This window comes from Drosophila miranda, chromosome 2 (genome assembly GCF_003369915.1).
Source record: "Drosophila miranda strain MSH22 chromosome 2, D.miranda_PacBio2.1, whole genome shotgun sequence".
NCBI classification, from domain to species: Eukaryota; Metazoa; Arthropoda; class Insecta; order Diptera; family Drosophilidae; genus Drosophila; species Drosophila miranda.
The window spans coordinates 2151024-2175853 of record NC_046675.1 but is presented as its reverse complement, the minus strand read 5'-3'; the positions used below and the strand labels follow the sequence as shown (position 1 = coordinate 2175853).

Below are 24830 nucleotides of genomic sequence, written 5' to 3'. Positions count from 1 at the left end.
GAGAGAGAGACAGAGAATACCAGAGAGAGCACGCGAGAGAGTCGAGTCTCTCTCTCTCTCTCGCTGTGTTTTGTTGACATTTTACCGCTTTGTAGGAGAGACAGAGAGAGAGAGAGAGCCAGCGAGCAAGGCGAACAAGAACGAACACGAAATCGGGGCTTGAAAATTTATTTACAACGTAAATTATGTAAATAATTTAGCACATTTTGAGCAGAAGTGGGGATCAGCGGATCCATATGCCCCACAGATGAACCACCGGATGACGAGTCGCCAAATAATACAGAGAAACCACAAACAAAATCGTGGGCTGCGCAATTCGCCGACAGTTAAGTGACACAATTCCCGGCCGCAAATTTTGGGGCTGGGTCTCAGCTCGGCTTTTCTGCAGCGAATTGAGCCGTCAGACCCCATCCCATCCGCCCCACGGTTACGGCAGACCAGACTGTAGCATCCCATCCGTAGCACGTGCACTGGGGCCCGGCTCTATTGATTTTTCGCAGGGCTCCTAGGTCCTGGTCCTCCCTGGTCCTCCCTGGTCCTGCTTTTACGGTGCATGCGCATGTAGCGTAATACATCCCAGAGTCCCAGTGCACTGACCTTAGCCATGACTGTCATTATTTTCGGGCCCTGTTCTGCTCTGTTCGCCAGCCGCTGCTGCAGTGGGTCCCTCTCGTCTATTTGGCTTACAAATTAACGGCACTCCAAGTGTTGGCCGAATAAACAAACAAGTGATTTTATTTCACGCCGCACAATGTGGGCTATTCATAAGAGCCGATTGGGGGCCCGGTCGGATAAACAAACCGGGAGCCCAAGTGGCGGACGGCCGCCTTCTCGGATGTGGGTTATCAGAGAATCTCACGCTCATTATGGGGCAGTAGGGGGAGCAGGGGCTCGCTCGGAGTTTGTTTAGACTGCGGCGACGGCAGGTGGCGTGTGCTCTGCTGCACCAGAGGGCTTCCAGGAAGCTATAAAATTCTCCAGAGCAGCGAAATTAGATGTTCGTAAGGGAGAGGTATCTGAAAATGTGCACTGAAAGCTCTAGGGGCGGACCGGACTATTTGTTTAGACGAGTGCCATGAAATGCATGCACGCATACATTCTCAAAGACCCGATGTTAATGGCACGTAATGTACTCTTTCTCGGGCAAAGAAACTCAATTTTACAGTAAATAACAACATAAATGCCCACGAGATGGTTTATGGATCTGAGAACTGTCTGTAATAATAAACTTTGTATAGTCTCACACATTCCCTTTCCTTTTCAATATAAAAGCGTTCACATTTGTGTATCTTTCTTGGTTTCTCCATAAGACATATAAAATATCTCTTTGATAAGTCAACAAATAACTGTTCTAAGCCCTACTTCCGTTGTCGGATAAAAGACCCACGCCGTTCTTCCGGCAACCCAACAATCTGTTCTTCTATTGACAGCTACCTTCACTCCACTCCACTCGAACTTTAAACATTTTCACTTTTTATCAGTGACACAGACGAATCGTCTATTATGCCCACTGAATGGGCTCTGAATAATGAAGATTATCCCAGGTATGGGCCCCATGCTGTCACGAGCCACTCTAGACTATCTACATAAGGTCTAGAAGGCAAATAAAGGTTATTTTTGATGGATATTCATACTTTCCTGCACTCAGAAAAATAGGTTGCAGAGACGCACTTTTCCCCCAGAATTCCACACTTAAGCACACTCTTTTTCTGTGAGTGTAGCCCGGCATGTGTACGGGGAGTGATATGTAGCTGTACAATGCACACACTCAACCATACAGCCACAGACAATATCCGAGGAGGCCGTCTCCCATTGCTTTTTGGTCTGCAGTTGTCAGGCAATTTGCCTTATTCCAATTGATTTCTGTTTAGAGCTCTTCCTTCCCCCCCCTCCCCCTCTTTCTTTTCTATTTTTTTGATTTTCAATTATCTGTCAGTTCATTTTAATAGCCGCAGGGGTCTGTTCCAGGGGGAGGGAGGGGTCAGCAGTCGGTGGCGTATGCTAATCAGAGCTGTCCACTCGACAGACCCGCTGACCCGTTTACCGTTATTAAGTACTTACGACCACAAATGGCCAACAATTGTCGCTTGATTGGCCAATTTCCACAGGCCCCCCCACACAGTGAACCCGTTTTCCAATTTCGTTTTATAGTGCCGTTCCTCCATCTCACTTCCTTGACCATCTCCGTGACTCCCTTTTCTGTCTTTCTCTTCGAATTCAACAATATTTGTATACCCTGGCAGAGGGTAGCATTGCTATGCACAAATGTTGCGAGTAGTCGAACTTTTATAATAGTTGGGTGTTCCGATGGAACCGTCTAACCGCTATTTACATATATGTATGGGGTAGTATATCCAATAAATATAGTCTAGATCTTCAAGGGTATCAAAAGAATCGGCACCCGAAACTATTCTTCCATTATTTTTATGATTGCACTTCCCCCCTCCACTTCTTCTAACTTCGTTTTTATATCCAAGAAAAATCTCTCTCTCTCTCTTACTCTCTTCGGCGTTCGCTCTTTGGCTCACTTTTTGCATGCGGCAATTTGATGAGCTGCTAATTAGCACCGCTGCCGCTGATGCAACGTCGACTGCGGCTGCGACTGCGGTTGCGGTTTTGCCTGGCCAAACAAGAGCAGCGCAGCGCAGCACTTAACACTCTCCGAGTGAGAGGAAGGGAGATGGGGATAGAGAAAGAGCATAGCGTGCCGAGGCTAATTCTGAATGAATCAGCACGAGCTCCCTGTAATTTGCACTTTGTCCAGTTCCTTTCCTGCCTCTCCTCTGCCCCGCACTCTCCCATTCTTCTCCATTTCCATTGTGCACTGCAATTGTTTGAGGTGTGTGTGCGTGCGTGCGGCAGAGCGAGATGGATAACAAGGGGAGAACAAAGAGTAATCAACAAGAATTCGCTGTTGGAATGTTTCACTGATCCGGTGTGACGATACATATGTAGGTTCCAAGTATTTAGAACATATGTAGATCGCAATCGATTACGCCTCATATTTGGAGGCATTACAGAGGGGTAAAGCTATCGGTAAATGATCAAATTAATACTTACTGTGTTTCAGTAATTAAAACTTAAAAAACTGTAATAAATGCTGACAACACATTTTCTTTACATAAAAACTTGAGTCTGAAATCTTCCATTACTCGAAACAGCCTTAATTTTCTCTGCCTCTCGCACTGTCACTTAGATCTGAAGGCCTTTGGTATTCGTTTAGATCGGAATCGCTTAATTTGATCAGAGTCCCGTCCCCATTTATATTTAGCACTTTTTCTAAAGTTTTTCGCTACAGCGCATTCAGTTGATCGCCTCTGGCCTAATCTTTACGCCCAATCATTTATTATACGTGATTTTTTGTTCGCTGCCCCTCCCCCCAGCCCCAATGCCAGCCCCATCCCATTCCAGGCTGCAGCTGGCGCACACATGTCGTCGGCCAGCCGTTTGTGGGCATTGCCAATTTGTTGGCGAGCTCTCTTCATATTGTATATGGCAAAGATTTACTTATTTATACATACAAGCACACATATACTCGTTACGCTTGTGTGTATGTATGAAGGCATGCCTGTGGGTAGGGTAGGGTAGGGTAGGGGTACATACTTATGCTCGCGAGTGTATTTTTAATGCGCCTGCATCTTCTGCAAGCGCCCCTCTCTCGCTCTCCCGCTCTCTGTCGCGCTTGCTCTCCCTTACTGCCTGCGGATGAACCCCGTTGAACTCTCTTCATGGTTCCGTTCGGGAGAGTGGGAGAGAGTGCCATACAAAAACAATAAAGCGCAGAAAAGTGTGAAGAAAATGCGATAAACAAAAGCGGCAAAAGAACACACACACAAAAAGAGAAACAAAACGAGAACAGGGCGCATGAAAAACAATGGGGCGAAACCGAAGAAGAGTATTGAAAAAATGCAATAAATTATCATACATAAATAAAAATAAAATAAATAAAATCAAAGAAAAAGTTTGCCCTCAAAGTCGAGGCTTTTGATACCCTAACAGAAGACAGAAGAGTTTTGCTGGGATTCTCTTTAGCTTCGTTTCTCTGGGTGGCAAACGTCTAACCAAAGTCGGTACACCCTCTTCGTGAGGAGAGGCCTGGACGGACTCAAATTCCGGTTCGGGTCGAAGGTATTCTCTTTTTTAAGGTTCGGCAGATTTGAAAAATGTTTTACACCAAAGCAACAATTATTATTACATTATGGGGCGAGGCGCAACAACAACAACAACAACAGAAGCAGCAGCAGCCAGCGAATCATCGAAGAAAGAAGAACAAAGATAAGCTTCGCTTAGCTTTTGCTCTCCGCCTCTTCCGCATTCGTTAATTTAAACTAGTATTTTTGTAGTGCCAAAATGGAAATCATTTAAATATAGTATTTAGAGTGAATCTCGATCGTAAAATTAAGTAAAAAACTGCACAAAATACAGACAACAAAAACAAAACAAACGCACAAAATGTTGTAAGCAAAACGAGAGAAAATCAAAAGACTTTCAGTCCTGCTGCACGGTGGGACGAGAACGCACAAAAAGCTCTCCAAAACAAAGCGAAAGCACGCACAAAGTGAATCAAAAACGAGTGAGAATCAAAGAGGGGCAAATCCAAACAGAAACCAACTTCAACTCCGACTTCCAACAACGAATCGCCATGCCACGCCCCCAGCACGCCCTGCTGCGAGCCCTACTGAAGCTGATGCTCTTCGCCAGCATTGCGGAGCACTGTGCCACGGCGCTGCCCACCACCTCCTCGCCGGCGCCCTTCACGGCCCCAACGCCGATGGCCAACAACAACAACAGCAGCTCCTCCAGCAGCCCGAATCGTGATCTGGCCGATCTAGTCAACGCTGAGGCCGAGACCGGCTCTGGATGGGAAACACTTGAGACTGAATTCAACCTGGCATCGACCACCACCAGCGCCCACAGCACCACCTCCCAGCTCCACCCCGACGAGCAGCAGCAGCCCACAGCTCCCACCTCCATCGAGCAGCAGGATCAGCCGCCAGAGGTGCCGGCCACCACTCTGTCCTTCGCCAACGCCGTGCCCGGGCCCGTTCCCGTGGCCGGGGAAATGGGCAATGGTTCCGGGTTCGGCTTCAACGACGCCACACCCCCCTATGCTGCAGTCGACGAAAGTTATGGTAAATATTGCCAGATCCTGTATTCTGTATCCTGTATCCTGTATAGATACATTTTGAACTTCTGTAACCCTTTGCTGTGCTGTGTCGATGACTAAATTATTGAGGAACTTGGCAAAGTACGCCTTGGGGGCACGCCCCCTGGCAGTCCATCACCAATACAGCAACAAATAAAGTTCGATAGGCATTGACAGGACTTGGCAATTATTCTGCCAACGTGGTTCATTGACACCACGAAGCCACGGGACGCGGGAGACAGACCCCAACACAGACAGTTGCTCAGTTATTATCTGCCGAGCAACAATAAAGCAAAGTATATAGATTAGTCCAGCAACAGCCAGGACGAAGAGACTGCATACTTCATGGCAATTAAGCGGGCCTTCATTTCCGGTTTAGCACGCAGCCGGAGGGGCCCCCCCTGTCGGAGGGGGCCGCCCTTCGTGTAATATGGCGAAATTCTCACGCAAAACTTTCAGCTTTCGCCAAATGAATTATTTAACATTGTTTTGGCCGGGCCCAAAAGCAGTTGTAGTTGGTCCTCCCTTTTTTTTGGGCCCCCGCTCCCGTGAAATATGGCCGGGCATTGACAGGCGGCCGTCTGCTCGTTAAAACTTGGCCAGCGGGTGCCAAACAACAAGAACAACAGCCATTCATTCGGTAGCGAAGCCATCTTTCTTCCTGTTGCCTATCCCCCCTCCTCCCTCTCCTCCTGCTGTGTGCAAATGTGTGTCGGCAAACAGGACACGCGATGTGGCGCCCCGTACCGCCCAGGCCTGGATTGTGGCCGAAACAATTAACAACTTAACTTTTATGGCCCACAATTATTTGGTATTTTATTGTTAAGCTGCAGCAACTATTTTTATGGTCATGTCATTAAATTCAAGCCGCTGACAACATCTCCGCCCGCCGCCTGCCGCCCCCCGTCCGGCTGCCAGATTAGAGCCAAGAAATTGTGGCCTTTGATCAATTTGCATGGCGCTCGATGCATGCCCCTTGCGTGCCCTTGTAGGGAGTCAGTGCCTGAGTGACTGACTGACAGACAGACAGCTGGGGAAATTGCACGGAAAATGTCTTGACCCGAGCGGACGGAGGGGAGGACTTGCTGGCTGATTTGCTGGCCACACGCAAAAGCAGTATTAGGTTGCATTTTGCTGCTTGGTCTGGGCCAGCCTTCGCATTAATGAGAGAAATTATGGCCCAGAAAGAGTGGGCGTAATCAGGCCAAAGGGGTGTGGCGATGGGGTGCCCTGAGTAGCTCAAGGTCCCTGCTTTATCGAACACTCGAATGGCATGCCTGAGAGCCACAGATCAGCTCGAAACGAAAATTAAATAAATAAATAAAAATTTATACAAATTGCCCTCCCGCCTGACAGCGGCGTCATTTGAGCAAAACTGCTTCTCGTGCCAGTAATTAGTATTTCAGTCTCAGAGAATTCTATAGATAGGCCGATATGTATGAGAGTCATGCCTCCACCTCCTCCACTCGTACTGTGCATTTGTTTTTAGCAAATGATAAATGGGAATTATCGAGAGAATTATATGTATTGCTTCCACAGTATTTACATAATTTAGAACAAGAATTGAGGCCTTTTTGCTTGAATTAACATAAACCAGCAATGCGGAAAATGCCAGGAATATTGTGGAGAAAAACTCGAAAGAAAATGTAACTAAAGAACATTAAAATTCCATTCGAATCAATAGAGGAAAATGCCACTTAATTTCCAATAATTCTTAAAGGTAATGGAACCTTTTGGCAACCTCATCGTAGCGGCCTTGTGGCCTCCCGTCGAACAGCAAAACCCTTTAATTAATAAACCCGGTGCCCAAATCCAGCGAGTCATTAGTTTAATTAATTGTTTTTTGGCCGAAACTTTCGTGCAACAGCCACAGCCAAGTGCCACGAGCAGCAGTAGTCCCCTGCTGCCTCAATCAGCCCCAAGCCGGTTTGGAGTTCATTTTTTGTAAATTCATTTCCGAGGCACAGCTGCGCTGTCACAATTCGGTAACACTTTCTGTCTTCACGGCCCGCGATGAGATGAAAAGTGCAGTTCATCAAAAGAGCCCCCATCCCACGCACCCCCCACGCTCCATGGCGCTAATTTCATGTGGAGCGAGAGGGAGAGGGAGAGAAGAGTGTCGAGTGTCAGTGGCACTTGAACATTTTCGAGTGGCATAAAATGGAAATCAGAGGCAGAGGCAGCGAAGGCAGAAGTACACCAATTTACACTCAACCAAGTGCGAGAAGTATCTGTCAGATGTGCGGCGCTTCTTTCGAACTTTCGGGCATTATGACAAACAGCAGTTGACAAACAACTTTGACAGCTGGAAACTGCCACACAAGAATCGGAATTAATGGCCAACAAACAGAATAAATGGTCGAATGAATCGGAGATGGCCGTGTCGTGATGAAACTGCAAATCTCTATCTACAGTGCGTGACATCCAGAAGAATCTTTCGAGATTACCGATTCAAGATAATCAGTTTTTGTTGCACTTACAGTTTAATTAAGATATTCACTTGATAATCATCGAAATAGTTATCGAATCGATTACAAAAATACCAAAAATAATATTAACACGTTTTAATTGAAAGAATTAGTTATAAGATGTAAGCTAGAACTAAGATTTGTTATTAACTGTGGTGACAATCGAATTTTCGATTATTAATCGATAATTAGGTGAAAAATTAAGTTTTGTATATGAATTCCATCGAAAATCTATCGCATTTTCAAGTAACTATCGAACAACAGCAGTTGACACGATAATTTATGCGATTAGTGACCGATAAGTCAGCCAGTTCGATAGCAAGCGATGATTAATCGACTTCTAAACTTCGTTTGAAGTCGCTTCGTTTGAAGTTCAAATATTTGCGAACTCAGTTTAGAGTCCATCGATTGTGGAAGCCCACGCTGTCTTATAGAGACGTAACGCACTGTACGACGCACCACCGCCGCTCGAATGCAAACACTCCAAAGATAAATATTCCACTCGCAACCTGAACTTTGGCGATGAGCAAAGCGGTGCGCTCTCTTGGAGCATAAAGTGGCAAGCAGTCCCTGGTCGGTGGTCCATTGGCCATCGTCCATGTCCGGCACGGTCGCAGGCCTGGCCCCAAGCGAAGTTTCTAATACAAATTGGCACAACTTTTGGCTTGTCAACGGCAAACAGCCATCGAGAGGGAGGAGCAGCAGCAGCAGCAGCTCTTTGCGAGTATTTTGACAAATGATTTGCGTCTCTGTGCACGAAATAAACCGAAAAAGCAAAGGCAACAACAAATACAAAAACACAAAGTCCTGCCCCAGAAATAACTACTACTAAAAACCGAGCAGCGCCAAAACTTTGATTTCGAACTTTATCCAGAGGAAAGTTTCAAGGGGAAGTCCCTACCGCTCTCCTTCCTTCTCCTGTGAATTTTACAGGACACTGAGTTATGAACATGACTTGTCAAGAAATACATTAAAAGTGCAAAGTAGTGAGTGAGCTGGGAGATCTCTGGGAGGGGGGGGAAAACAATCATTTAGCCAGAAACAACAACAACAGCATTCTGGGGAAAAGCATAAATCATTGAACTTTTTACAGTTGTGCGATGAAAAACAGCCATCAATCATTCGAGCTGGGGCTTTGCTGCTGTCTTGATTTTAATTTGCAACATGGCCTGCACACACACACTCGCACACACGTAAGTACTCCCCTCACACAGATACGGTGTGGCGCGTGCTCAAGGCGCGTCTCCCGCCTGACAATGATAAGCCCCCGAAGAACCTTCGCAGACAGCGCAAACGGCACTTGACACTCCGCAGAGGGAAACCCACTTGGAGCTGCGCTTTTCCACGGCCCCCCACCCCCCCGGAGCATACTCAAATGTGTTGCCTACTTATCGGCTGTGCACTGCACTCTGCTGCGGCTAATTTATGAACCCCCCTCGGAAAAGCCAACCTGGCAACAAAAAAAGAGAAAACATTTTGATAGATGGCCCACGTCATGGCAACACCCACCCACACACCCACACACACAAAAAAGGAACCGAAATCAAAATCCAAGAACACAGATAAGCCCTTTTTTATGCTCCGTTCCGCTTTGCTCCTTTTTCGTTATCGCACATCCCACGTGCCGACCCGCATTTAGTCACGCCCACACCCTTTTTTTTTTGTGGGGGGGGGCAGATAGACAACTTCCGCCTAACTGCACTTCAACATGTCAATTTCTCTTGTGGCGAATGGAATGTGGAGGTGGGAATGGAGAAGGGGTAGCAACCCTCGGGCGAAATGCCTACGAAAAACGCCATTCGAGAGGGCACTGCACAGGACTGGCATTTTTTGCACTTCAAGTCACATGACATGTCATGGATGCCTTTTGTCTGCCCGGGCCGCCAGCTACCAGCTCCTCCTTCTCCTCCATCCTGGACTGCCCTTGGGGGGAATGGTGCTTTAAATCATAAACACCTTGTTAGTGCAACAACTCGACACTTTGAACGTGACATTGATGCCTGTTTTTGCCACCGCCCGATCCTAAAACAGTTTCCGTGTCTCAAGCATCGAAAAACAAGCGAACCCGAGCCCGAACCCGGGGCCGGATGGCTGGTCGTTCGTCGTTGGTCTGGCCTCATGATGATGGTGCTTCCATGTGCAACTTCCTGCCGATAAACGTGGCACAAAGCCCGAGGCGGCTCTGGTGTGGCTTTGCGGCCTTATCGGCCGGCTCTTGGCCACGAAGGCAGGAAAATGCAACCATCCGCAGTCTGGGGCCAGCCAGACGGGTCTTGGCCCTCTCTTAATTAGTCGAAATTCCGGACAAGGCCCAACCTTAAAGCCAGTCCTCCTAAAGCGGAACGCTTTGAAGGTTTTTGGGTCTGTTTGACCCACTCGAAAGCCGACACATGTCAGAGGTTCTCAAAGTGTTGGCTAAATTACGCAACACAAATCCCACTCAAAAGGGTCGACGTCGCCTCAATTTAAACACTGACAAAAGCACTTTGAAGCTTCCATTTGTCTTCTATACGTATCCGTATCCGTATCTGTATCTGCGAGTGTGTATTTGCCTAGACATTCGAAGTATGCCGTTTATTTGTGCATTTGACAAGACTTTGTGCTCAAAGACGGCTGGCGGCCATTTGGCAAATGTCTAGGCTACAATTTTGTCATTACATAAATGACAAAAGATCCATCAAAATGTGTGAGCCATTAAGGCAAATGAAGTGCAGGGGAGTTCACTCCTTAATGAGGATTAAAACTGTATAAAATTCGATTGATTCTAAGCCTGAAATAATTATCTTAAAAGTGCTTTAAATTCTGACATGTTTCCAATTGATTTTTGGGGGCTTAATAACCTTTTGATCCTTTTCCCCCCAAGGTTTGATTTTGATTTTGATTCCTTAATCATGAAGTGGTATCCAATATCCATCTAGGAATTCATTGATTTCATTGATTCATGCATTCGTTTCGATGATTCGATGACTCAATACATTGTTGATTCGCTTTGGTTTCCATTTAATGGCTTGTTGATAACCCAATAATTATAATTCTCTGTTATTAATAGTCGTAAATAAAACATAATCTGCGCCACATTCGATAACAAAGTCATTTTATTTCATTAATAATTATTCATTAATTAAAGGCATTCAATTAAATGCAATACCAGTTGGCCCAAGGCCTATAATTATTATGCCAATGCATTGATTACGTCGAAACCAGTCGGAAGTGTTTCCTGATTGAGTCTATTTTGGGGCCAAGGCCCAAAAGAAGAAGCTTAGATCTTCTCTCTTGCTGTTCGTACAACATGCTGGACATGCGGCAGCGCCCCTCGGTCGGTTGTGGCATTTCTCCCTGGGTTCAGCGCGTGGCCTGGCGTGCATTTTGCGGAATTTTCCATAATTTGGTTGAACATTTTCATAATCACTCCGGCAGCAGGGCAGAAAGTGCTCTTTAAAAGTCACCTTCAAGCTGTCTGCAATCAAAGTTCAAAAAGGGGCGCACACAAACACACAAACACTCGCTAGCACTAACACTAACTCACTCATACGTACACATGTGCATTCAAAATGGCTGCCGCGTTACTTCCGCCAAGTGCTGGCACGCTCTGTGGAGCCTTTGGCCCATTCAGCGGGGCTTGCTCTTGGCCATCAAAGCTGGGGACGGGGGAGCTGCTGCCGCTTCTGTTGGCGGAATGTTGTTTTATTCCTCTCTTTTTTCTTGTTTTTCTTTTTTTTTTGACTTTATTTCGCATAATTTTTGTGCCTTTGTTGAAGGGCGGCGGGAGGATTGGAGCCTTTGACGCCTTTCAAAGCCAGGCATCCGAGGCGTCCTTTATGTGTGCGTGTGTGTGTGCGTCTGTGTGTGTGTGTACTTTTGTTCCCAACTCCTTCTAATTGTTTGCTTGTCTCTCTCTCTCTTTTCCCTCCATTTATGAGTGTGTCTCTCTCGCTCTTTTCTTCTCCCCCCTGTGTGTGTCTTTTTCTGCACCCTGTTGGGCCCGTCCCCGCCCCCCTCTGTCTCTGCACATCGGCTTTTGTTTAGTTTTTACGTCTGGCCAAATCCGTAAAGCGGCTCGTAAAGTTAGGCAACAACAATAAAGCTCCAAGAGCAACAACTAAATAAGGCATATGCCCCAACGACAATGGAGCGCAAGTCCTCAGCCAACCCAACAACTTGCACTCGTATGTTGTACCCTTGCTGAAGGGTATATGGATTTTACTAGACGGTTTGCAACGAAAGAAGAACTTTGGGACTCTCTTAATATCCAAATTCCCTTGTGGAGTGTCTTCTTCATGGATAACTATTTAGAGATAGCTCCCAGTTCCCCAGATGCGACTTTATCAAGTATCTAATTTGTGTTTATTCCTAGGGCTACAAGTAAAACATATTTTTAATGCACTTAAACTGAAACCAAAACCATATTTGAAATACATACAAAACTTATTTATTTATTTTCGATTTTTCTTAATTTTTTAATATTTTTTTTTTTGTTAATAAAAATGTACTAATATTTTTTAATGTAACTGGGAATTCTTAAGCGACTGATGGACCTTGAAGGGTATCTTGGTCTTCGGTCCCTCCTTTTTGTATTTATTTCTTCATTTTCAAGCTAAGTTTTTTTTCTCCCTCAAGCCGTTGTCGTTATATGTTTTTATTTATTTTGTTGTTGTTTTTTTCGAGGCTCAGACAACTTAATGCTATTTGCTCTACACACACACACACACACACACACACACACACACACCTTGGCGTCCCCTTGGCGCGACTCTCCTCAAAGACTGCCTCTTTGTTTGGAGTTTTTAACAACTTAAGCACGTCGTCCGTATTGGTTTTTCCAGGCGCACTTCTCCGACCCCCCCCCCCCCCCCCCCCCCCTTCCCTTGATTTTCCTTCGCTAGTTTTTGTTGTTTTTTCTTTCATTTTTTTTTTTCATTTTTTACTTCCTGCCTTTGCCTTTGTGAAAATAATCACGCGCGCGCCCTTCGAGGGTGCTCCACGGCGATGTGTGCCTATTCTATGGCGGATTTTCCCTGGCTTTTTCACACTTGGCTTACTTCCGGCGCCCGGCTATTGTTTTCTTTTAATTTGCCAGGACTTTTCTTAGGCTGTGATAACGGGGCGGAGGAGGATCCCCACCGAGATAGTTCATTGCCCATTGATTTCCGACTTTCTCCCAGCTGCAGCAGCACTCTCAATTATTCATGTAATATTTGCCAAACACAAGCCAATCCACAAGCACTTAGTGCTGCCAAAGGGGTGTCGTGTCGTGTCGAGTCGTGTCTCACCTGCCGCCTGCCACATGCCACATGCCGCCTGCCACATGCCGCCTGGCAGCTGTCTTTGGCAACTGGCAAACCTATTAACTTTTCTGTGAGTACCTGAGTACCCCACCTGAACGCCCTGGCGAGGACATTTATCGTTGGGGGCTTTGTTGCTTAATTGATTTTAATACAGCCCTCGCCCTCGCCCTCTGCTCGTGGGGGCAGCGAGTCCTTCGCGTTTGAGTTCCGAGTCTATAAATTGGCTTTTTCCTTTACGTTCCTTTCCCTTTTTGCAGATGCAGCAGATGCCTGCCTGCCTGCCTGCCTGACTCCTACTCCTTCTCCTGTTCGCGTTCTGTCCATTTCTCCATTTCCGTTTCCGTTTGCAATTGCAAAGATCGAAATGGAATGGAGTGGAGTGCTAGTAGAAGAAGTACAGCCAAAGAAAGGAGAAATGCCATTTATTGAATTGTATAAATTTCTATACATTGACAGCGACTGTTTATTCTGCCCAGCCATGTGCTCATGTGTTCTGCTCCTGGTCCCGGTCCTGATCCCCTCCTGTGTAAAGGGGAAATGGGAATGAGAATGTGGTGTTTTGTTAAGCTTTATCGCATTTGCATGGCAAAAGTCTTGTGGCCCCACTCGGTGTTGGGTCAAGTGGCTGGCCTGGCCTGGCCTGGGCCCGCCCTCGGGTCACTCATTTGTTCTTTTGATTGCGAATACGTTTTTGCCACCGCCCCTCGTTCCTTCTGGCAGGGCTTTTGTTGTATTAGTAAAATAAATTACCATTTAGTGCTTTTTGCCACTTGCGCACACACACACACACACACATACACAAGGGGAAAGGGAGTAAGAGAGAGAGCGAGAGCGAGAGCAACCCCTTTGGCTGTCACACATGGTCGAGTGTTGTCCTTTGGCTTGCAAATGAAATTATTGCTAGAGAGCTTTTGCATCCGTTTGGTTTCCTTGGATTATAAGCCACCATCATCTGCATGTGTGTGTGTGTCTGTATCTGTGTGAGGAGTGCTGCCCCAGTGGAAAGTGCAGGCCATAATAAATTGCCGGCAATCGCATTTCCGTTTCTTTATGCCCTTCGATTACGTTGCGCTTTACTTGCGCCAATTCTTTTGCTCCTCTGAGGCACCCCTTCCCCCCCTGTTGTCTCTTCCTCCCCCTCCCGTAATTGAATATATAATTTTTTGCAGCACACTTTACCCTCCGTCTCACATATGTCCGCCGTCTCCGTCCCCTGTTCCTGCCTGCCATTTGAATATAAATTGTTTTATCTGCTTCTGAAAAATATTCATTTCAATTTATTTCTTCTTTCTTTCATTCGTTGCGATTACTTCTGCTCCTCCTTCTCCTTCTGCTGCTGCTTCCGCTTCTATTTGATTCTCTTTTTTCTTTTCTTTTCTGTTCTCTGTTATTTAATAAATTATTTATGCATTGTCATTTGGCGTCATCCGGCGTGGCGTTTCCTACGACTGTGTGTGTGTGCGTGTGTGTGTTTGCTCCTGCGCCGCTAAGTATGCAAACATTTCTCATATACAAATACGCGATTGCTTTGCGGTGACAGGGGGGTATGGGCAGAGGGGGCTGCTGCAAGGGGAGTGCAGAATTTTGGAACATTAAACAGCTGCGTGGCCTTTGATAACTCCAAAGTTGGCAATCTCCTTTCAACGCACTCAAAGCCAAAGGGTATTATTAATGGTACCCTGTACTCAAGTGGCATCAAAGGAGTGTCTGTTTGGCAGGAAAAACAACAACAACAGACCGATCGAAAGAGCAGAACCCATCAGATGTGTGAAACATGGATCTTCTCTCAAAATGAGCCTCGAAACATATTAATGGAGGAACTAACCGACAAAATCCTGAAAACCCTTAAAATATATTTAGATTTCAGCATCGAAAAATCTGGAAATTTATACTTTAAAAAAACGTGAAAAATGATCCAGTTGCTATAATTATGTATATTCAGTAGATATATCTTTAAAATTTCACTACATTCATTACAGATATTCAATTGAAAACAATTACTAAAATCGGGAAAACATTTTCAATCAGAATAAACAAAAATATATTTATTTTTTCCACAAAAGAATCCGCAATACTGTTTACTGAGAGAAAAAGGTCAAGCCACACTACTGCCTTCTCGCTTACTCCTTTTCGTTGATTATTGCCACAAAAAAAGAGAGTAAAAGCGACAGCAGAAGTAACCAAAACTTCTCCCCAAAAACTACGGTATTTTTCTCCACTTAAAACACTTTAAATGAAATTCCATCCAAAGGTATCCGCCAGTCGATACCCTGGACTCTCCAACGGCTTCTTAATAAATTGTTTGCCTAACTTTTGTGGCTCTGAGCCGAAAAGTATGCAACCCGAACATGTCCTAAGAACATGAGCAAATTTAACTTTTGACTTTTTGATACTCATCCTCCCCCCTCTTTCCCTCTTTCCATCTTTCCCTCTTTGCAGTGCCAAGCAAGCCGCAGAATCTCACCGTACTGGATGTGTCCGCGAACAGCATCACGATGTCGTGGCATCCGCCGAAGAACCAGAACGGGGCCATCGCCGGCTACCATGTCTTCCACATACACGACAACCAGACGGGCGTGGAGATTGTGAAGAACTCGCGAAATTCGGTGGAGACCCTCATACACTTTGAGCTGCAGAATTTGCGTAAGATTTTCGCTTTAAATATTCCTTAGCCGGTGCCGGGAAAAGTACAGTCACGGCCGCCCAAAAAGGGGTGGGGGTGGTTGTGGGGCCATCAAACTGTCGAGCAGTCAAGCAGTCAATGGCGGAACGCGAGGCACTTGAAAAGTTGGAACGCCCACGGGGCGGAACAACAGCCTACACCTCCTCGAAGCTCCCTTCCTTGGAATACCAATAGGGGGTGGGGGGGTGGGGGTATAGGCCGGAGCTATTATTACCTCTAATTGAAGCCCGAGTCAAATTGTTTGCCCGCCGCTTTGTAATTAAATAGTTTCAAGTGCCTGCTGCCACTCGCTTGCCACTTTTTGTTTGTTAACAACTTTTGACGCTTATAATTGTGCACCCGCACCCGCACCGTGCCCCATGCCCCATGCCCCAGGGCTGGAAATGAGCATCCCTAAGATACAGCACAAGCATTTTTGGTGGCATAGTTGTAGCTGAGGCTGAGGCGGAGGCGGAGGCTGAGGCACCGCGGCATTAGCAGCTACTTAGGGGAGCGTGGGATCGGGACCCTGGGAGCGCTGCAATTAACTTGCAACAAAGTTATGCCCCGCATCAGAATGGAGCCCCAACCCCCATTGTTTAATTTAATTATACGCGAGTCAGGTGCTGCCTGCTGCCTGCCGCCGCACCTGCTGCAACACTTGCCACAAAGTTTCGCTCGCACTCACATGCACCAAACATTTCAAAGACTCTTCTTTTTTTCCCTTTGGGGGGGCATGTTTGTGGCATGCAGGTTGCAGGTTGCATGTTGCCAGCTGCCAGCTGCCGGCTGCCTGGCAACGTTTAATTATTCCCAAATTTAATCCAAGTAGATGTCAGCAGTTCTTGCTGTTAATTAAATCCAATTTAAGCTGACAGCTCAGCGCCAGATCAGCGCCCCAGGCTTTTCCGTTTTCATTCGCTCTTTTATTCCGCCACTGCACTGCACTGCACTTTCACGGAAAAATCGGTCCATTGTCCGGAGAGCCTTTCCTTTTTGTTTAATAAAATTTAATTATAAAACCGGACCGGCAATGGAGCCATCGAGCCGTCAGCCGTCGGGTTGAGTTGTGCTCCCTGCACCCTGACATGCGGTGACGTGTCTCATAATGAGCCCTGAAGGATACACACACATACGAGTGTAACCTGCATGGAGCTGACGTTCTCTTTTCGAAGCAATAAAACCCTCAGCTGCCACTTCAGGACGAAACCGAGTGTAAATGAGACAAACAGAAGCCATCAAACGAATAAATAAATCAGGAATCGGAGCTCCCAACAAATTAAGAGATGGTTTTGTTCCACGTCTAAATGAAAATATGTATGTTTTTGTGCCTTGCAGGACCCTATACCGACTACCGGGTGATCGTGAAGGCGTTTACCACCAAGAACGAGGGCGAACCCTCCGATCAGATTGCCCAGCGCACAGACGTGGGGGGCCCCAGTGCGCCGGCGATTGTGAATCTCACCTGCCACTCGCAGGAGTCCATAACGATACGCTGGCGAAGACCCTACGAGTTCTACAACACGATCGACTTTTACGTGATAAAGACGCGTCTGGCGGGCCAGGACTCGCATCGGGATATTCGGATCAATGCCTCGGCCAAGGAACTGGAAACGGCGGTAAGTACAGATGAACAGATGAATGAATGATGGCAGTCTGGAGCTCATAAATCATATGCCAGGATGGCCAGAGGCCAGAGGCCAGCTTTTGTGTCATTGTTAGTGGCCCTCGGGGGGTGTTGCCACTTTTGTTGGCCCTTTTCTGGGGTGCCTTGTGATGTGTCAATCGTGCTGGCTTATCGCGGCCATTTGGCTGGGAACAAGCTCACAAAAAAACCCAAAAACCAACGAGGACTTCCATGATAAACTGCCTAATATACACAGATATGCGATAAAAGAGTCGAAAATAAAATGCTGGCAATAATAATTGCATTTTTATGCAACAAACAGCATACAGAGAAGCCAATGCCGCATACGAGTGGGGGCGGGGATGGGGGAGATAACTGTAAATATTTCACAACAATTTCTATCCCAAAAAAATGCACGCGGCTCGAAAAGTGTAGCATACTTTTGTGCGGGCAGCAAAAACCCACGATCTACCCCTCAGCCCCACACACACACACACACACGGGGCTGTGTGTACTACACACATGCACAGGGCTTACCCACCTGCGAAAATAAATTAAATTTATGTTGTTTTTCCGGCACAAAACAAAACAAATACAAAAAACCGTCCCCCCTTTGTGCCATGTCTTTCCATTTTATTTAGCGCCGTGGAAAAAAAAAAACGAAAAAAAAATGCAAAAGTTTGTCGTGGGGAATGTGGCAGAGCAAACAAATTTCGCAACAATAAAATTTTATCATACACAACCGCCTCTTCTTTCCCTCCCCCCCTCCCCCCATCTAAAACTGCAAAGTCCCCACCCCTTCTCTCGCCCCCTTCCCCTCCCTATCTGGCTCTATCTGTTTCTCGTATGCATTTTTTTCTGGTCAGTTTCGAATATTTTTGTAATTGAAATATTTTGTAGCGGCAAACAAGCTTTTTGTTGAACAACTAAACAACAGGAATGGAAATCGTTCTTTATTCTATATTTTTATTTCCATTTCCATTCATTCTTTTTGTGTGTTACTTACACATACATGCATACCATATGAATGTGCCCGAAAAATGTAAAGTTTTCATATGTATAAATAATATTTGAAGATGATTCATTTCCATTTTATGCTGCCTGAAAGGCAACGAGTCCCGAAAGAGTCAAGTACTTGGGCACAAAACGCTTGGCTTCTGGGCAATGGAAAAGGCAATTGAAGATGCAACAATTTCATCGATTTTCATAGAAAACTGAAAATAAAATAAAACCAATCGAATCTGGGTTCTGACCAAAAGAAAACTGGTTCTAATAATGGCTAGGAAATAAAATCATTTAGATTTATTGCTGGAATATTAATTCCCATTCCAGAGATTTTTGTAAGCAAAACTTCACTTCAGATAAAAGGGATTTCTTTTTAATATTTATTATAATAAAATGTTCCCTAAAATAACTCCATGTCTAACTCCATTTCTCTCCTGTTCTTTCCCCACAGATGATTCTGCAAAATCTAACAACCAATTCGTACTACGAGGTCAAAGTGGCAGCGGCAACATTCAGTGTCATAAATCCAAAGAAAATCGTCTTGGGCAAATTCTCAGAGTCAAGGATTGTAAGTAGCGCATAAAGATATCAACTGCCACAAACCGTGTGTGCAACCCACACCTGCCACATGGCTGTGAAAAAGTTGGGATTTCCCTTTGAAAATGGCCAAAAGTGCAACACGGAGATAGCGGCACAGCCGTGGCATGCCATAAAGTTGGCAACGAGGCAACGCGTCGGCGGTGTCAGTTTCCATATCAGATTACATGTCCAAAAAACTATGCAGGCTGTTTCTTCTGGTTTTTCCTCGGGTTTTCCTTGCATATACATTTTCCTGTCTGGGGGAAAATATGGCAATATATATGCATAAATAACTGACAAAGTTCTGCCAGGAGGGGAGGCTCTCTTCAGCCTATGCATTATTGAGACATGTTCGGTGGCCCCGGCCCCCGGGGCGTATGCGTAATGAGTGGCTTATGATCATTTAATGACGTACAGCACAATGGCCACGCCCACTCATTTGCGGCTAGCTGCGTTCCGTTTACGAAGGCAACTCTTTCAGCCTGTCATAACAACATCCTTAATGACATTTCAGCCGGAACAAACAAAGGAGAGGGGAGAGCGGCAAGCCCCACAAACTTTGTTGCATGCATAAAATATAATCTGAAGTTGTGGCAAAAATATAGCAATTTAGTTGACCTCAACCCGTGGCTGGAGCCCTCGTAGGATACACCTAGAAAAAAATGGGACAGGATCCCACTCTAGCGGTTATAATCTTTCGATATGTATCTGGATTTCTCTCAGTGTACTTTCATGGCAGAGTAACAGTAAACCGCAGCGACACGCCCTCATAAGTATGCAGCAATATTTTTTGTGGCTCCTACCACCACCCCCTCCGCCCCTCATTCATAATTCATTGTTCATTGTTGTTGCTGTTGCTGTTGTTGCCTGAATTTCAAGTGGCCCTGCACCTTTTGGCCGCATTTACATGGTCCGCTTCCGCTTTCCGTACCACAGCACAACACGTTGCCGCTCATTTAAATCCTTTTTCTTCGCCGAAAAAACAACGACAGGACGGAAAAAACCAAGGCAAATGAAAACAAACCAAAATGGGAAGGGGAAAGGGAAAGGACAATAAAAATAAGGAGCGGATGCACACATACGACGTTCAATTTTACATTATCTCTTATACATGTATCTCTTCTTCTTCTTCTTCTTCTCTGTACCAGATCCAACTGCAGCCGAACTGCGAGAAGCTCCAGCCACTGCTCCGGCAATCGCATAACGATTACAACCTGGCCGTCCTGGTGGGCATCATCTTCAGCTGCTTCGGCATCATACTGATCATCATGGCCTTCTTCCTCTGGAGGTAAGTGGCGTTCTATGCTCGATATGGGGGGGCGGGAGGAACAAGTGCAGCAGCAGCTGCTTTTCTTCAGTTTTCAGTCGCGTGCAGTTCCATAAATAAAATCGGGGAAAATGTGTGTGCGTGTCAAAGTGTTGCTTCCCCCATTCTGATTGAGTTTTAAAAATAACCCAAAAGGCAGATCTCTACACGAACATTTTATGGCGGAGATATGTGGCCTTCGATGAGGGACATTTTCCGAGAACATTCTCCACCGAACATTGTACACCGTTTAATCTTTATTACATTTGCCCCGCATTTCCATTCCACTTAATGTCCTTCTATTTAAAACACTCGAAAACGATCATCAGAGCGTTAAGAACATCGTTGGGGGAAATATTTATCCAATTAGCAGGCGCCACGCCCTCTGATTTCTCCAGCTCCAACTCCCACTTATGGCAAATGATAATTAACACGAAAATATCCAAAATAAATACGAAAGCAGAGAAAAAACAGAATGGAATGTAATCCTTTTGCAGCGTCCACTCAATCCGATCCATAATTAAGGAAATAACTGGCATATCCTTCCTCAAAGGAAGAGACGGAGCAAAAGCAACCAGATACCGCATGCCTTGGCAGGAATTTTTTGTGTGTCTACGAGTGTACCCCGCACATCCTGCACATCCCCAACACCCTGCACATCCTGCACATTCACTGGAAATGTTAATTAAAATTCAAATCACAAAAACAAAAAGAAACCAAAAAGAAACGAAGCCAAAGCCAAAGACAAAGACAAAGACAAGCAAAACAATTTGAAGTTACTTAAAATCTTTATTAAATGTAAAAGTGGTTAACCCATTGCCGAGCCCGAGCCCGAGCCCGAACCCGAGTCCAGGTCCAGGTCCAATCCGTATCCGCATCCGGATCCGGCTGTAGCCACAGGCAACGCCCCTACACCTCCCCGGCCACACTTTGAGACGACAAAATGTGTAAAGAAAATGAAAAGCGTTTTTCCCAACATCAATGGCACGAATTTTTTACATATTTTCTGTCGAAGCGATTTTTTATGCTCTGCGAAAAGTTACCCACCCACACACTCCCTCATCCCTCATAAACCCCCCGCTGTCCGACCCAGTCCGCCCCACAATTTACCCCTTCTCGAGTTGCCCGACAAATTAATGCCATTTTATTTATTTTTTACAAATAAACGTAGCGCCAGAGGAGTGGAACCAGGAGTGGGAGCCAAGAGCAGGAGGCCATCCCAAGAGTGGTGGCATCCCATTCTTCAAGTTGCCCAAGTTTTAGAGCGGAAAAAATTATATTTTATTAAGCAAACAAAAGCGAATTTCTACAATTTCCTTTTCAATGCAAACAAATAAAAAATTCAGAGGCAGAGCAGAGTAGAGCCAAATGGAAGCCAGAGGAAAAATGGAAACACCGAGCAAAAGTCAGGCGGAAAAAAATGTTGCAAAAACCAGAGAAAAAGGGTTTACATTTTTCTTTTTACTTTTTTTGTATTTTTTGTATGGGAGGGCGAGAAAAATTCTTGCAAAGCTAGATGCGCGGCTCTCAGAGAAATAATTTACATATTCAGTGCACTAATCAACGTTTAGTGGCAGCCACTGGTGGCATGAATGGGGGACCCGACCGGGCGAGGTATTTCTGGCGGAAGCCCACTTGGCAGGGGATTTATATTTCAATAACTGCTCCACAGTGTGGAAGGTTAACCAAGTTGATCGAAGGGCTCCTGCTAGGGCCTAGCCGCACACGGAATCCCGGCAACTTTTCCATTAAGTGCAGCTTGTGTAGGAATTTGTTATTGCAACAATTTGCTGCTGGCAACGATAAGCATCTTGCATGGATACCCATACGCATACACGGGCTGCCATCCAGGTTGAAATTCGCACTGAAGTTTCTCTGGAATGTGCGTGCTGGTATGGATGGTTCTCACAGTTACGACTCGTAGAGTCTCTAATTTCTGTCTAGACTCTTTGCAAACAGCCCGTAATTACAGCTGTAAATCATATGAAAAATTAGGTATTTTTTCAAAAAGTGTGCCTTCAGGTGGAGAGTATTATGACTTCAGGATACTAAATCTTTCATTCTTCCCCCTTTTTTCCCCCTCCTGCATTCCGATACCGAAATAGCAGCAGAAACAACAACAACAACAACAACGACCGCAGCAGAGGAAAGGGAAAACTTTTCCCTCTGCCGCTGTGGCCCGTCGTATGGGGACTCGTGTGTGTGTTGTTAGTTTTTCATATTTGATGCAGTTTTGGGAACATTGTTTTTGTGTCGACGGCTTTATTTGCCCAGCCAGCCCCTTGTGCCCCTTGTGCCCCTAGCTCGTGTGTGCGTGTGTCTGGTTTTTCCTCTCGAACTTTTCCCTATGCCAAAAATAGAATAGCCGAGGCTGACAAGAAATTGTTTTCGGCATACTACTGGCAACTTTTGCCAAAAAGTTTCATTTCATGACAACGATGGAAAATATTCGATGTGGGTCTTGACAGTGAGGGGGCGGTGGCTCAGTGGGGCGGTGGGTGAAGTGTCCTCCCCATCTGGGATTCTTTATCAAGAGTATCAGTGACTGAACCAGATAAATACTTTGCGGAACTGACACAAAAGAAGCTTCCGAACGGCATCGAACAGTGTCGATGTGGCTTGCCATCCATTAAGCAATTAACAAATATCGATTCTGTACATGGCAACAAGTATTGTTCAATGCGCTGTTTCTCAATTCGATAATTGATGGGCGATGCGTTGTAAAACAATAATTAAGCAAGCCTTCCTGGAAACAACAAATCGATTCGTAGATATTGCATTAAACGTGTTAAATATAATTAATGACGATCATCAATGCAAGCGCGAAGGTTAGACCAAAGTCATATGCGAAGATAAGATACGGGTTTTTATCGTAAAGCTTTGGGAAGATTGAAAACTCCGCGTCCAGCGTGCAATTGTTGTTATCACAACAGCTGATGCGCTGCTCTCCAAACTGCCCGCTCTCTGAATGCTCAAAACCGCGCGCTCTCGCTCACATGCGTTCGCGCTTGCTCTCTCGCCCGCTCTCTTTCGCACACACTCGTACATATGTAGGGCCAAAGATCAGGCAGCTGACGAAAAGCTTTGGCACCGCGCCGATCTCTTATCAGTGTTGCCAGATTTTGAGCGTCAAAATAAGCTAGATTTCACAAAAACACAAGCTAGAACAATTTGACTGATTACACGTTCAATGGCAGCATTTGACCACGGTAGGCTTAAAATTTCAATGGCAAATAAAGCGATTTCTTCAAGTGGTTTGTTTTTGCCAGCATCTTTATAAGTCAGTACTTCTGACCAAAGCTTTATAGTGTCATCTGTACTTTGCCAAGGGACTAAGTGAATTTTGCCATATTGGGCAAGAATTCCATCAATATTGCTATAGTTGAAGTGTTCCAATATGGAAATGAGATCATTAGGATTTTTATTATGTTCGAGTACATTTTCTGCTGCAAAACTTGCAGTTTTTCCAATGTCTCAAAATTATCTGGAAGTCTGAAATTAAACAGCAGATTATTATTTATTTTTAATATCAAATCCTATTGAAGCTTACCTTTCTCTGAGTTGGCTAATAAGCTCCTTTATAAAATCCTTGCACCTTAATTTTACACAATTACACATAAAAGGCAAACATAAACAGAGTGAAATTAAAAAAGGCTAGATTTAAGGCTATAAGCATTTTCATAATTTTTCAAGCTTGTCCGTTTTCAAATAAGCTAGATCTAGCCTTAAATAGGCTAAAATGGCAACACTGTATGTAGGGCCAAAGAAACACAGTAAACATAGCAAACACAGTAAAACCGATACGGAGAGAGAGAGATTGTGTGTTTTTTCCAGTGTTTGTGCCTGTGCTGCGTGTTTTTTTTAGGCGTCATAACGAAAGAGGTGTCTGTGGTGTTGTGCGTCCTACCGTGCGGGTATTTTTTTGCGTAGTTGTCGCGTACGAGACTCGTAATTTTGCAAGTGCGCCGGCATTGCGGAATATGACGTAATTTGTGTAAATCTGTAAGCACTGCAATGCAATTGTAGAAAAGAGACACACACCGCACCTCATCCCATCCCACCAACCCGGCCCCGGTCCCGGCCCAGCCCAGACCAGCACGCCATGTCAGGTGGCGCGGAAAAGCTCTGTAGAAGCGACGGGCGCGGCAGCGCCAGCAGCCCAATGCTGGCTCCAACGACATTGTCGCAAAGGCTGTTGCGGCGTAAATCGCAATGTGGAAATTGGTTTACGTAAGTCCCTCGCGCTGCACCTCCCCCCCAACACACACACACACACACACACACGCCACACAACAGATCATCATCAAGTGGGTCATTTAGCGCAATTCTCACGTGTGTGCAAAAACCAGAACAAAAAAACCCAGAAGCTGGAGATAGAGATACATAGCTACAGCAGAGATGGTGAGAAAGAGAGGCACGGCAACTCGAGAGAAGTCAAAGTCAGATGCATATTAAATGAGTGGAAACCAAAACAAAAAGGAAGTAGACGAAATAGAAATAACTAAATTTCAGTGCGTAATACGAGTCGCAAGAATAACAAAAGTCGTGGATAAACAGAACAACAACAGAAGTTGGATATCTATATCTTCGGTGGGTGAACAGTGGAGAGAGGGGGAAAGAGACAGGAGACAGAATTCGAACTTCGAATCAAGAACAACATATGTAAATAGATTCCAAAGAATTTCGTATTTTTCCGGACACAGCCAAATAAACAGCCAGACAAAAAGCTGAATATCTGTTCTCCGTTCTCCG

At 45.4% G+C, this 24830-nt stretch overlaps 1 protein-coding gene across 8 annotated transcripts in view; it reads left to right on the top strand.

Moving 5' to 3' along the window:
• LOC108155766 (tyrosine-protein phosphatase 99A) overlaps window positions 1-24830 on the top strand; it is a 111463-nt gene that overhangs the window by 80800 nt on the left and 5833 nt on the right. For 4 of the 8 annotated variants that reach the window (XM_017286815.2, XM_017286813.2, XM_017286812.2 and 1 more), the window contains 4 exons: window positions 15339-15542; window positions 16900-17180; window positions 18645-18761; window positions 19921-20060. In XM_017286815.2, the coding sequence (XP_017142304.1) occupies window positions 15339-15542; window positions 16900-17180; window positions 18645-18761; window positions 19921-20060 (742 nt within the window). Of the gene's footprint in view, window positions 1-4339; window positions 5133-15338; window positions 15543-16899; window positions 17181-18644; window positions 18762-19920; window positions 20061-23862; window positions 24309-24830 lie in introns of those variants that run through there. The other 4 variants (XM_017286819.2, XM_017286818.2, XM_017286814.2 and 1 more) reach the window with 3 other exon arrangements.